The sequence below is a fragment of the Protopterus annectens genome, chromosome 6.part0, assembly GCF_019279795.1.
Source record: "Protopterus annectens isolate FY-2018-M chromosome 6.part0, PAN1.0, whole genome shotgun sequence".
Classification (NCBI taxonomy): domain Eukaryota; kingdom Metazoa; phylum Chordata; order Ceratodontiformes; family Protopteridae; genus Protopterus; species Protopterus annectens.
Genome location: NC_056737.1, coordinates 713,066,034 through 713,080,916, shown reverse-complemented (window position 1 = coordinate 713,080,916; position 14,883 = coordinate 713,066,034). Strand labels below are relative to the sequence as shown.

Sequence of the window (14,883 nt, the reverse complement as noted above, 5' to 3'; positions counted from 1 at the left end):
AAAACTTCAATTTTTTTCTAAAACAACCTCCTATTAAGATTCACAGGTGTTTACTAGGCTAACAACCACAAGGGCCTTTTTAAGCCTAGCCATGCATCCCAAATCTCTGACTATTTCTGATAGGTCAAGAGACGACATTGGTAGATTCCTATCTCCCTCAAATACAGAAAACATAGTCTGTGCAGAACAGTATAAATCCCTGTATGACCACAAAAACAAATGGGAGCAGAAACAAGCCCAGGTCAAACTGCAAAACAAGTCTCCCTGGTGGACCCATGGTCTTAATAGATGGTACAACAAAAGGAAGACAACCCTGTTGAGAAACAATAGGGAATGCGCACAGAGCAATAAATCTCTTATTAATTTAAACAAGTGGATCAGGGAACTAGTAAAGTCTCTAAAAGCAGACTAAGGAAAAAAATAGCCTCCAAAACTAAAGATAAGCATAAGACATTTTTCAGCTATGTCTGCAGTCTTAAGGAGCAGCATCCTACACTGTGCAGAATTAGTTAGCGATGGTTATCAGCTACACCCAGCAGGCATAGCTAATCTGCTGGCTAATAAATTCAGCTCAAACTTAACTCCCCCATCACTCTCAGCTCTCCCCCAAGAAATACTCTCCACCACTCCTCCACTGATTATCACTAAGGAACAGCTAGTCACAACTCTCTCCAAAGCTAAAAACACAGCATCAGTGGGGCACAACAATGGGCCAGGTTTTCTGTTAAATAATTTGAATAGTGACCTATAGGGCCAAACAGGATCGCTATTTCACTACATCCTTGGGACAGGCTTTGTTCTGACAGAGTGAAGAGCAGCTATGATCATACTCCTGCATCCAGGATTGTAAACTAACCTGGGAAATTACACACCCATAAGTTTGGCTAGTTTTGTTTATTTTATAAGGCCATGGAGAGAAAACTCACGGACCTGACAGACTTAGGAAACCTCCAAACATGGGACACACCCAATTCAGCTTTGTTAAGTGTAGGTCTTGCCAGCTAAACCCAGTGAACTTCTTTGAGAAGGTCATTAAGGCCATGGATGAGGGTAAAACAATGCATACCGCTTACCTCTATCTGGCTAAGGCATTTGACAATACCCCACTCAGGTATAAGTAAACTCACAGAACTGAGCATAAATCCCCATGTCATTAGTTGGATAGCCAATTAGCTCAAGGAGAAATGGTCAAAGTGGGTGATTCTAGTTCCAGCAAGAGACTAGTTACGATTGGTGTACCACAGGGCTCATGGCAGGGACCATTCCTGTTTGGAATTTACTTTGCTGATGCCAAGGACAATGTGCAGGGCTCTGGATGACTAAGTCTGCAGATGACTTCAGGTTGGGAGCAATTACTGAATCCCACACTGAAGTAGATAACCTTCAGGAATGTCTAAACCAGACAAATGATTGGGATCATAACCATGGCCTGAAACTAAACAAGAAGAAATGCATTACTGTATCTTTTGGGAAAACAGATAACCCTACTAACTAAAATATTAACACGCCCCTAAGAGTAGGCTCAGATGTAGAGGCTCTGGGCACCCAGGTAGACAGCAGCCTGAACTTCAACCATCACGTATCCACAATGTTAAGGATGTCATTCTACATGGCACAACTTATAAGGTATGGCATCCAGCTCTAGGGGGATTACAGCCTCACTGCACACAGCCCTCATTAGCCCAATAATTGAGTACAACACCCCATTTGGAATGTACTTGACCATACCTCTTCAACAGCTGGAGCGACCTCAAAGTTCCTCACAAAGAAAATACAGGGTGCAAACATGTCCTACATGGATAGACTAAAAGCTCTTTCCCTTTACTCTGTCTCCTATTAACTGTTAAGGGGTGACCTGTGTCTGACCTACAAAGACAAATCCAGCCTTGATGGGAGTTTTTGCATACCTGCAAGACAACAGATATCCAGCTCTGAAGAGGCAAACACCAAAAACGTCACCCATTCCAGGCATATGAACCTAGCAGTCAAAGAGAACCTGCCGGAGACACAGATGGATGTTCCACAGACTGCCACTTCTTTGTAAAGACTTCCTATTCACATGAAGCACAGTACTTCCCTGGCCCTCTTCAAGGCCAGTCTAGACTGATGGATGGGGAACTGTAAATTCACACCCAGGGTGGTGCCTATGTCCCTTATGGATAGGGGCAATCTATAAAATCTGTAAAAAAAATACCAAAGGCATAGGCACAAGCCCATGCTTTCCTCCTGCCCTAGTGGACATATACAGGGTAAATCTGGTTATAGTGACTAGGCTTGGAAAGGCTCTCAAGCAGTTAGCCTTCTCGAGCCTTCAACAGCTGGTAATTTGCACACTGGTACACACTATTTAAATACCCAAGGTTAAATTTTAGAGTGAACAGATATCCAGCTCTAAGAGGCATACATCAAAGAAGCTCCTAACCTATCAGGTGGCGCAGGATGGATATACGAGTTGCAGTCACATCAGAATCAAAATATACGAATAAAACTACGTCAGAATGAGCAAAAACACTGCCTCACAAGAACCTGGTTTCTTCATTGCCTTTATTGTGAACTGGGGTAAAAAATTTTAGATGAACACTAGGATACCAAGTAAAGGCAAAAAGGTTTGTTTAGTACATGGGGAATAAACCACACTTATTATAAATCCAGTATTTTAACAGCATAGCTCATTGCTACTGGTAACCTTACAATATGTAACCTACAATCCAATAATACATATCACTGTAAATATTACACTTTCCACTGTATTTATAAACGGAATGAATATGCACCAACATAAACTTACATGACTGGATTTTGATAATGTGGTGAATGTTGCAAAATGCCACTGGAATACATAACTAGATTTTTTAGAAAATCTGAAGGACAGGAGAAATACATTTGTTAACAGTATGTATGTTTTTGATATTTTAAAGGAAGCAATAACTCATTTCATATTTCACATATACAGATTATAAGGAAAAGTATCACGGATGGAGGCCTTGACTAAAGATTGTAGAAACTTTAAAGATAGAAAATTAAACTGAAGACAAATGGGGAAGGGGTTAAAAATTCATTTATGTCTATTAGATTTAAGGCGGCACTGCCTTTAGTTAAACTCAAGTCATTAGTTCAACAACACAGGTGATCTTTAATATACCATGGCCAGCTTGACACTTGTATGCCGAAAAAGGGAGTTCTACCTGAAATGCATGATGTTTAACATCGTGTTCATGTTAGTGTCACAAATGTTCATATACTTTGCTACTGGTATCTCAAGAGGTCTGCAGATTTATTGAAAGTGTAAAACAATTCCAATAAAACAAAAAGCTCCAGGTTTGTGAAACATACTTCAGAAATATCCATAATAAAATGAGAGATGATTCAATTAAAATGAGATATGTTCTCATTTCAGAAAAGATTCTTCACTGAGCTACTGCAGTCACTGCAAGACAGCACACATTAGCATTGCTCCACACAGAACCACACATTTCACTTTGCTAATCTTTTTAAGAAGGCTTAATTAAAAGGATTTTCATCTGTATTAAATAAATGAAATTCATTTTATTTAAAATAAAAGCATTTATACACAGTTTCTGTAACCACTGGAAAAACTTCCCATTATGGCATTTGTGATGGTTAGACTAGCCATCACAATAAAATGGAAGCAGCAATAAATCTGTAAATCCTTCGATTTTTGAATGCACTTTCGCAACTCCAACATAGTTGTTTCTTTTTCAATTGACCTATGCAATTTTGGTAATTTGCTTGTGAGATTATATTAAAAAAAAACTGTACAATTTTATAAAACTTGTTTTTACATTAGTTACATAAAACTAATACTTCATATAGAATTGTCTTCATATCGAGTTGAAAATATTGCATATTTCAATTTAACAGGTGACTAATGCTGGTGAATACTAAAATACTTTGCATAATACTATATGGTTTAAAAATAAAAACAATTAAGGCAATATAAATGGTATATCAAAATTAATTGCTAACCATTTCTAAAATATCTACTACAAAATAAAAATCCTTCTTGCCTCCATACAACTTTCTCCAATAGTCCTGACTGCTGTAGTATGAAAAACAGAACATTGAAAACTTGACTGTTTTGATACTGAAGTTTGAGCAGCAGGTCAAAATTAATAAAATAAACATGCATACAAATTGATAAATATTCTTCATAGAGTTATCTTCAACCCCAGACATTTACATTTCTGCCAAGGATGGCTTGTAGTTCTTAGAAATTAGTGTTTTAACTTTTTGAAAAAAAAAAATAACCTGCATCTGTCCATGAAGTCTTTTGCACTGGATAGTGATTCACAAAGCTGCAAGGTACATTTGGTAGCATATTAAACAAGAAGTGCTCGTTAGTGCACAAATATTGTTAAATTGTCTTGTAATGAATATAAAAAAACGTCCATGATAAAATGTTACACTCCAAGCTGGCTTTGTAAAGCATTATGTCTCAAATGACAGTTCCTTCAGGTAAATCAAAATATTTGCAATGTTCAAAGTTTATCTTCTGGTATACATCACAGCCAGCCACTAGTAAGCTTATAGAACATTTCTTCATCTAAACTTTCATTCTGATCCTTGGCTCGTGTAGACAAAAATATGTATCCACCGATGAACTCGTGGACAACTTTACAGTCCACCTCGCTACAGATAAAGGAAACCTTCATTTCATCAGCAAACTCTACAGTTACCTGTGGAAAGGGCAAAAAAGTGCAGTTATGGCACATTTTAAGCAGTTCAAGCTGCATCACGTTTGCTGAAAAAATTGTAATACCAATGTAATTTATATGGGGAAAATGACACTGATGTGGTAAGCTGCATACTACAATGTCACACAAGTTTCAATTACTAAACAGCACATCAGATACAGCAGGCCCTGTTGTGCTAACAAGCATGCCATCATACAAACAAAACTTGGCAGCAAAACCTTTCCACATGCCTGTCTTAAATTACGCTGTGCATCAGAACTTTTCCCCAAACTACAACTACTTTTAACAGTAAGTCCACCCTCCATAAACTCAAACAGCATCTGTCTCCCGATTTAAACATTTGGCAGACCATATAAACAAAATGTATTGCCTTGTGGCACACAGTACAAATGAAGATGGTTCAGCAGGACCAGACAACCTACCTGTTAAGAAATGGATAGGTAAATAAAGAATACTTGCATGCGAATTTCAGCAGTTTCAAACTATTCACATGGCAGACGCCAATAATTTCAGGTCAGCGTTTCAGACTTCTGTCAAGTACCACTGTTACCAAAATCTCTGTATTGTGCCAAATGCAGGTACTCCAGTGTGTTAAAATATCTGGGATGATGTAAGTCTTTCTAATAACGTTTTTCTGTCTGTAGTGACAACAGTAAATGATCTTTCAGCTTTTAATACACAAATGTATTTGAAGGTGAGAAGGTTTGAGGATGAGATTTTAAAATGCTATAAAAGGTTTATATGAAAACACCGTAGATTAACAAAATTTCAATACAAATTTCAGTTGATGCAAAGATCAGCTCTGTAGGAACATGCCATAACTGTAAATATTTCAAGTATGCTCACTGACATGTGGGACTTCAACTGCAGAGGGCCCAACAACTAACCAGAGTTTCAGAGGTTAGCACCCATTCTTGTTTAGGCCAGGTGGACGTCCTTCCCTCTGGATGTCACCATATCAGCAGTATGAGGATCTCAGTCCATGCTATCTTTAGCTCTTGCTTTCTTTGTTCTTGCTGCACAGGAGGAGTCTGGAGCCACACTTATTGGACTTGAGGTAAGGAATACCCAGGGGTAAAGCTCAGCCTGAAGACCTACTAGCTGCTTCTCTAGGACATAGGTTAACCCTGAGAAAGCAAAATAACTGGTTATGACATTAGAAACAAAAAGAAAGGGGAACAGCGACTAGGATACCTACGGCAGAGCTCCTCACTAACACTCTTCAAGAGAAACCCTGACGAGTGGATGGGAAACAGGAAGTTTACCTAAGGGATCACTTCAGTGGCTCTGCTGGACAGAGGCACAGGGAACTAATCTAAGGGGGCGGCGAAAGCCATATTCCAGCTAGGTTTATAAATGCCTTTGGGCAGATAGCCTGGTACCTACCTATGAACCTATGAAAGGGCACATCATATATGCTTCGAATCTGGCCATAAAAAAGCAGCAAAGATCTGTATTAGTAAGGATGCAATCATATCAGCAAAGAATGTTGATCTTGACAAAACTGTGGAAAAAGAGCAACGTATTAAAAACTGGAGACAGTTTGTGGAAAATAATTCAATGTACATCAGGCAGAACAGAAGCAAATTTATCGAAGTAATTAGAGAATGTCGACAGCCAAGTGTGATATTCAAGCTGCTCTATCCAGCTGTCTTCATATTTTTTTTTTTCCTGGAGGATCAAAGTTAGTTTTTGATGCAGAACAGGCTAAGGAGAAAATACAATTGTTTGTCAAACTAAAAGTCAACCAACAAACAGAAGGGGGGACTGCTTCTCATTCTTCTGATGATAAAGCTCAGAGAGAGATACCATCAGTGAAACCTTTTTCAATGTTCCAGAGCAAATTGCTCGAGACAGAAAAAAAATCACAGGTGCTGACTAGAAGAATCACTAGTTTCTTGGACTTGAACCAGAATCTGGGGTTGGGAGATGGACATGAACAGAGAGACAAGCAAGAACACTGCAATTACTGAATAAATGTGATATTATAAAGCAATGAAATATGGCTTTGTAAGAAAAAGTGGAAAGAATGGACTTTTGACTTTGTTAAACTTGTGGGGACTGAAAACAGTGTACTCCACTTCACGTCATTAATATATGGAAGAACAGAAAAAGGAAAAAAAACAAGTAGAACAATTTTTGTTCTTAAAAGCATTTGTTTAAAACATTTCATGATATAAATTGCATGTTATATAGTAAAGCATTTTCAACCACCACCTTTTTTAAAGATAAATATACTAAATATACATTTACTCAAAGTAAATTAAATGCATTATGGTTAAAAAAATAAGTGTGCGTTTAGGGGTAACCCAGACATTTTCACGACTCTGGGGGAAATTCTAAATGAGCAGTTTTAAATACAAAATTAGAAGTATTTAATGGAATGCCCTAGGACTGACTTTTCAAAAAAATCATTTTATAAAGAAAGCCACTAGGCATTGCGGTGCATGTAACCAATGTAGATACACTTTCGAACAGCAGCAAGTAATTCTAGGAATGCCTCCCACTGATGTCATAATAATGCATGGTAACTGCACCACTAAAGGTTAAGTTCACGTGTCTATTTGTGAGGGATGCAATGACTTGTACATATGGAAAAATGAAAGGCAACTGTGGAACAGGATATGTGAACATACCCATGCAATAGCTAAAGGCAACATTAATAACTAACTATATAAACACTCCCTTATTTGCCCTTGTTTTACAAAATTTTCATTTGGTGAGCTGGAAGTGGTCCCTAAATGTCTTAGAGGTGGTGCATGGGAAACATTAACTGAGAAGAGAGAACTTATTTGGTTGCCAGTGTTAAATGCAGTGTCCAAACCAGGGCTTAATGAACACATTATTGCACCCATTTTAAAATAAGGGCAGCTGATTTATAACATTTTTGTTCACTAATACTCATACTGAAACCCACAAAATGAATAATATTGTGTTTTATAATATTGTATTCATGTATTCCTTAGAATTTTTTTTATTGTATGAACATATCAAGTTTTTAAATACTTTTTTGGTTCAGTACTGAAGACAGTGTGCGTTCTCAGTAATTTTACAGACTGTCTTTTTTAATAACAGTATCACATGATTAATTAAAAGTATTAAATGTACTATATAATACAGGTTTGTTTTAGCACTAACAGTTCTAATGAAGTCCCATACCTAGAGAGACAAAAACGCTTAACCGTTTACTCTGTTTATGGAAAATTTTAATACAGTTGTTTTGAACTTGCACGTTGATGTATTTTTTTTTTATATATATATATACTGATTGTGTTCCTGTCTCATGGTGCCTGGTTGACACTACGTGAACCGTTCCTGGTGTTCTAAAGTAAGAAAGAGCCTTTTTTAGTTTTATGAAATGTAAGCATTACAATGTAAAAACAAGAAAGGCTGGACAAAAGCATGTTTAATATGCTATAAATTTTGGGTTGTTGAGATGGGGAATGGTGTGTAAAAGTGCACAGGTTTCTCTCTCTCTCTCTATATATATATATATATATATATATATATATATATGTGTGTGTGTGTGTGTGTGTGTGTGTTTATGGAGAAAGTTTGTGTTTTCTCTTACTTTTGCATAGGTGAATGTTTGGATTAAGGCCTTTGGCTGAATCCAATAAGTCTATTGTGTAGGCAATTAACAAGAGAACAGTGAATGTAATGAAAAGTTTTCCTTTAGCAAATAAATGTTCAGTTTGAGAAGTCTGTAGCTGACGGCAGCTGTACATTTTATTCTTAGATTTCCATGCAAACTGACTAGGATGCAAAAAAGCCAAAGCACTTTAAGGCTAAAAGCTATTTCCTGTAAACATACAAGCTTTTTTTTTTTTTTTGCATCTGGGAGGGGAATAAGGATAAAATGAACAGATATCAATTAGTGTAAATAGGAGCACAGGCTGTAACATACGTCTTAGTATGGACAACCTTAGAGGTTAAGTTATGCCTGTTTGAGCAGCTGTCAATTTGGACCAAGTTTAACCCCAGGAGGGTTAAACTTCATTATTTGAAGACATACAAAGTTTTCTGTGTTTGTTTCAAGTTAAGTTATGGGGGTGTTCTGTTAGTGTTTTTTCTTTTTGTTTGAGGGTGTTCATTAAAACAAAATCTTGCAAAATGTCACAAAGATTCAAATGGAGATTACTAAACTGTATAAAATATCAACCTGTCAAAACAATACTGGGTGCATGTAACAAACTGGGAACAGACATTTTAAAAAGCTGTCATATATAATAAGTGGAAATAATTTATGTCTACAGTATCTATATTACTATGGCATGTTAATGGCCTCACATATATTGATTAAAGGAAAGAACAATTAATTATATTAAGAAACGTAGAGTGCAAATATAAATGCTACAAGACACTTGAAAAGAAATGAGCATGTGAATTTGATACAGGTTTTCAGAACAGTCAGCAGAGTATTACTGACAAAGGAAAAGGGCAGTACAATAATTGCTAGATGAGCTCCAGTAGTGACACAAGAGGGAAAAAAGATAATGGTAGATTTGTAGTAGTAAAGGGCTACTAACAAGGGAGGAATATTACACCAGAATGCATTTATTTTCCACCTAAACCTGTTCTTATGGAGCTTAAGAAAATTTGGGGAGAAATAGTCAGCTTTCAGCAGGGAATATTACTTACAGGTGGTGACTGAAATTTGATTTGCAATAGTAAGGATATCTATGGGGGCTCTAGAAAGGAAAATATAACAAAAGAGGGCAGATTTCTGAAAATATTTATAAAAATATTTGGTACGGAAGACTTGAATTCACCAGTAGGAACTTTGAGAGAATTTGTATATTATTCCCCATAGTACAGTAACTGGGCTAGACTAGACAAACTATTTCACAGGAATGTGTGCATTTACTAAGTGAAATCTGACACATCCAATAAATATTTTAGACCATGCACCAAGATAAAAACTGCAGGGTACTGATGTAAGAAATGTTGGCGTTTCCCCACCTGTTAGAGAGAGAGGAATTTAAGGAATGTGTAGTGAAAATTTTTCAAGTTATTAGGGAAGATGAATATTTCTTCAGAGGTTACTGCTAGTGGGTCAGATAAAAGGAAAGTGGAGTTTAAATGTAGGGTAGACAAAAAATAAGATATGGTTAAAAAGCAACAGGAATTTAGAAGGGCTGACAGCTTCAAGTACTGCAAAATATTGGGAGAGGAGGTGCAACTGCAGAGTGCTAAAGAGAAAATAAGGGAATATCTGGATAATATACATGAGTTCAGAAAGATTGCTGTTAAACTATTTTTGATAAGAACTTCTGAGCACAAATGTTAGGCACAATGGCTCAGGCAACAAAGTAAAAAGGGGATGCTGCCAAACTTAGGCAGCCTATAAGAAAAATAACCACTGATCCTCTAGAGGTATTACTGATATTTCAGAAATTTTGTGAAAATTTGTATAAAGCAGACAAATGTGAATCAAGAAAGAGCACAAATGGAATAATTAAAAAAAAATAACAGTTAAGATAGAGGATGAGATAAAGAGGTGAAAAAGTGAGGTACAATCAATTTGCAGGAAAGTCTGCAAGAATAGATGGTATTCCTGTGGATGTTTAGAAGCTATGAGGAAAGTGAAAGAAGAACTGGAAGTGGGGTCTTTAGAAAATGGTAGGAGCAAATTACACAGAAAAAGTGGAAATTGTGAGGATAATAGATGCAGAATAATGTTTTGGAGGATAAGGAGTGAGGTTTAAGGGAAGGCAGGAATTGATCAATTTATTTAATATTGACTTGATAAATATACAAAAGACTATACGAGATGTACAATGTTTGCAACTGGGAATATGTTAATATGGTTTTCTTTTATATAAATATATGTTTGCCTATGTCTCTAGTGGATAATTCAATAAAGGTGTTAAAATGATTTCCACCTGCTTTTAAATGGAGACTTCATGTTTAAAACAAACTGTTTGGATCCTGGATGGATGCCCAATGAGAAAACTTGAGTTTTGTTGGCAAGCATTAACATTCAGCCCAGTTCTAATAAGCATATCATCTAAGGCACATAATGAAACTATACATACAATCAGAGAACCTTTATCCCCATATCTTGAACAGACGGAACTCATATCGCTCCTATTACTAGCAAGACTTGAGTAGACAGTTTTTACCCATTCCCGCCCCCCAGAACTACAGAACTCAGAGGACTACAGCCTAAAATCAACTCATCATCCAACAGTGCTCTTTCTCCCTACACAATTATCTGTATACTTACCCTTACTTAGCTGAAGCAAGACTTGACTCTTTCCCCACCTGTGTGTGGCATTTTCAAGGTTGTTCAATTTCCAATGAGCACACCATGTTTGGTTTGAATGAAAAACTTTATATATGAATTTGGCTTTTTGTCACTTACATCTTTACTGCCTATTACATTTAACTTCTCAGCATAGAAAGTCTACGCTGAATTAAACTACAGCATTACTTTATTGTCCATACCACTCAAATCTCTTAGTGCACAAAATCTGGACAAAGCTCAAAATAATGTGTGGACAAAAGCCCAAAAATAGGGATAGATTTTAAACAGTGCTCTTATAAATATTGAAGTATGTTGGAACAGATTTTGTTAGCATACATTTTCTGAAGGATAGTCATTTAGTGACGTTAATCCTTGTTCCGCACCTCTCAGCTGTACAGATTTTCGCAGAATGTCCAGATTTTTGTCTCATATCTTTGTTGTGTTCCTCCTAAAATCTGTACCTTTCTGGGAATGGCTGAGAATTGCAGTCATTAAATAATGACAAATAATTGACTTTAAGACTCCACATTCTTCAGAAAAGTCATGCTAATGCAAAACCTATTATTCTATCAACTTTCTAAGCTTGTAAGAGCAATATTTAAAATCTGTCCCTATTTGTCCCCCATCATTTTAGGCGTTGTCCAGATTTTTTGCTTTAAGAGGTTGACAGCGATCCAGAGAACCACAACTTTTATGAGGAACAAACCAAAAATATGATGAAAAAACCTGGATATTGCGTAAAACTCTGGACAGTTGAGAGGTACGCTTGCCTTCCTTTAAAGGCCATAAAACTATCATACACACCGCTTACTTAAATGCTGATGCAGCTAATATATAAATCTATTGCCCTACAGAGGCAAACCCACTCTGCTGTCAGTTTAGTGAATAGCTCATATAAATAAAAATGGGGAAACAGGACACTTCTGGCTGTCAAAGTGAGTGAATGGGAAAGAGAGCCAAGAACATTTTCTTAAAAATAACTCGTCTTAAGATTAATAAAAAGTTACAGTTTAAAATATTATAAACTGAAAGTTTCTAAGTAAATATTCAGACTTAACCATCCACAGATTATTAAAGCAACAATATGAAGTACTACCAGTTTAAGTAGGTAGGTAAAACCACCCAAATCAAAAAAATTCAGCATGTTACACAGAGTAAAGAGCAGAACACGGAAGAATCTCTTAGCTGAAGCCAGAGATTCTTAAAACAGCAGTTTAGGGAAATCTGTTGTAAAGTGAAAAGGCTGAAAAGCTACAGCAAAAACATCACTGTGTGGATCACGTGCACTTTAAAGGTATCTCAATAAATAATAAAAATCACATCAGTATAGCAGTGCTCGATCAAGCCATTATGAGCTATAACACTTTTAAAAAGTAGTAACCAGGCTTAATTGTGAATTTTCTGTGATCAACAGTCTGACATATGGTCACAAATGGATGATTTGATTAAAAAAAATAAAATCAAGATGGCAGTACCTGAAAAATTTGCTTCTCTCTGGGTACAGCAATTGAGTAGTAGTAGGGCATAGTTCCACATGTTGTAGGAATGCATGGGGCAAGACCCCCCTTTCAAAAGCAGTAAGTGAATCTGAGTTCTGACTGCCTCTTGTTTCCACTGGTACTCACATTTGTGTTCTTCCCTCATGTACTGAATTTTAGTCATGGAGGCCATAAGAATGTTCTAGTTTCTTAACAGTGGTCCTTCAAATCTTACACCAGGGACAGAATACATGCTACTAATTCTAAAAGGATACACATTCCTTCTTGGGGAAAAAAAGTCTTGCATTAGACCTGTACAGATACTAATCCATGAACAAACAAATCCTACCAATGTGACCTGCTTGTCTTGCTCTCTGCACAGGAGATTACCAACACCAAATGCCATCCTACCTCTCTTTTTCCCAACTTTCCTTGAACCTTGCGGTTCATAACCTCTGGTCATGTTAAGTACACTTCTGATACACCAATACCTACTGCAGTTTGTTTGCATGCAACTCTAACTACAATACATCTCACATACACACTTTGGGGTCTTAGACAACTTGTATTATCTTGCTGCTTAAACATCTGTCTGCTGTCTTGCATTTGCAAAGTGCTGCTCATTATTTTTTCAGTTTGGCTGTGTAGCTCTTCTCTCTCTGCTTCTCCTCTACATAAAACACATCTGTCCAGTAGTAACAACTGAAAGTGCAATTACTAAATACAATTTAGCATACAATATATTTCACTTGCATATGGCATACATAGGCTGTATTACAATGAAAGACTCCTGCAAGTATGGCAGGTGCACGGCCCCAAAAATGCAAACATCCACAAAAAAACACACAGGCCAGCACTCATAGGCATAAGGTGCCTGAAAATAAGAATATTTTAATAAAACATATATAGGCAAAACAGGCTGCTTTCGGCCCAAAAATTATTAAGCCTTCTTCAGTGTAAAAGTATAAGCAACAAAGACAAGCCTACTATATACATAGGCTGTAGACATATTCGATACATTTTCTACATCCAAGTTAACCACATAACTGAATTCTGCTTGCTGTGAAACACTAGAAGTAAAACTGTATGCATTCAATTTTACCAAGAGCAGGAGCTACATCTATCAAAAAATTAAAAGGCATCAGTACCCTACAGACTGCTAAAAGGTGACCTATGTCTAGTATACAAAGCACCCTCCAACCCAGTACTGATGGATTTACTGCATATCAGCAAATCAAACGGCATCAGAAATACTTGGTCTAGGGATCTAAACCTCTAACATCATCAGAATGGTTTGGAGGGACAGGTATATGTTACAGAGGATACCTCTGCTCTGGAATAGACTCTCCAACCACACAAAACAAAGTTCATTCCTGCCCACATTAGTGTGCAACCTGGATCAATGGATGAGAAACCGAAAATTTACCCAAGGACTACCCCTTGTACTACTACCAGACAGAGGCAGTCCCTAAATGCTTTACCCTATATGTATGGGTCACTTCGAATTATCTATGGTATGAATCCAGTTGTCATGGGTAATATTGACCATGAGATGAGCAAGGCCAATCTCTAGCCAAATAGGATAGGTTAATTAGAGCACAAAAAGGGAAATCGGCTAGGCTTAAAATGGTCAAGGGTAACCAGCCTAGTATTTGCCATTGAACATATCAAATAATGAAACCTCCATGTGGTCATAAGCCTACTGTATAAAATGCACTTGAAGCAAGTGTCACAATTTAGAGCAGACCCCAAATGTGCAGAGATTAAAAAAAATACATTTAAACAATGAAAAACATGTTACATTATATCTGACCTTTCATGCAGTTTTATTTTTACACATACCATTTTAATTTCCCAGTTGACATTCCATTGTTTCATGTTGCTGAATCGCCATGTTTTAATTGCATCCCCAGTATGGCCATCCATTCTAATCAATCTGTTGTAGGCAATCCCAATCAATTCTTCACGCTTACCTCCCTGGAACCTGTGAAGGAAAAAGGAGCACTATTACTCAAAATCACTATTTTTGCATACACAGAAACATCTCACCACTGGTCATTTGGGTGGTTTGTTTTAAAAATGTGTCAACTTTTTTAAATGCCAGATGGATTTGGAGAGCAGTAAAAAAATTTGAGAATGCAAAATGCAACTTTCTGTGTACACCCCTGATAGAGTATGGTGGACAATTTTAAAGCATGAAATGCTAATACAAGGGATTTTGCTAAATATGTAAGATGAATGCAGTAAAAGTAAGGCATACATGCTTCACTTCAATTGTTTTAAAAGGAAGCAATTAAGACAAGTATGTAAATTACTGTGTACTGGAATTTAGTTTTATACCTTTTTATTATTATTATTTGGAGCGTTTTATAACAGAAGCTCAATGACACAAGTATGTGAAAAACTAAATAAAATATAACTGCACTTGAATTTAAAACTC

The 14,883-nt window shown here is 36.7% G+C and overlaps 1 protein-coding gene across 5 annotated transcripts in view; it reads right to left on the bottom strand.

Moving 5' to 3' along the window:
* Positions 1-2,527: 2,527 nt before the first annotated feature.
* The window catches only part of FERMT2 (FERM domain containing kindlin 2), a 1,218,449-nt gene continuing 1,206,093 nt past the window's right edge, over positions 2,528-14,883 (bottom strand). For all 5 annotated transcript variants that reach the window (XM_044074394.1, XM_044074398.1, XM_044074396.1 and 2 more), the window contains 2 exons: positions 14,286-14,427; positions 2,528-4,697 (listed from right to left, as the gene is read on the bottom strand). In XM_044074394.1, the coding sequence (XP_043930329.1) occupies positions 4,524-4,697; positions 14,286-14,427 (316 nt within the window). In that variant the 3' untranslated portion in view covers positions 2,528-4,523. The remainder of the gene's footprint in view (positions 4,698-14,285; positions 14,428-14,883) is intronic.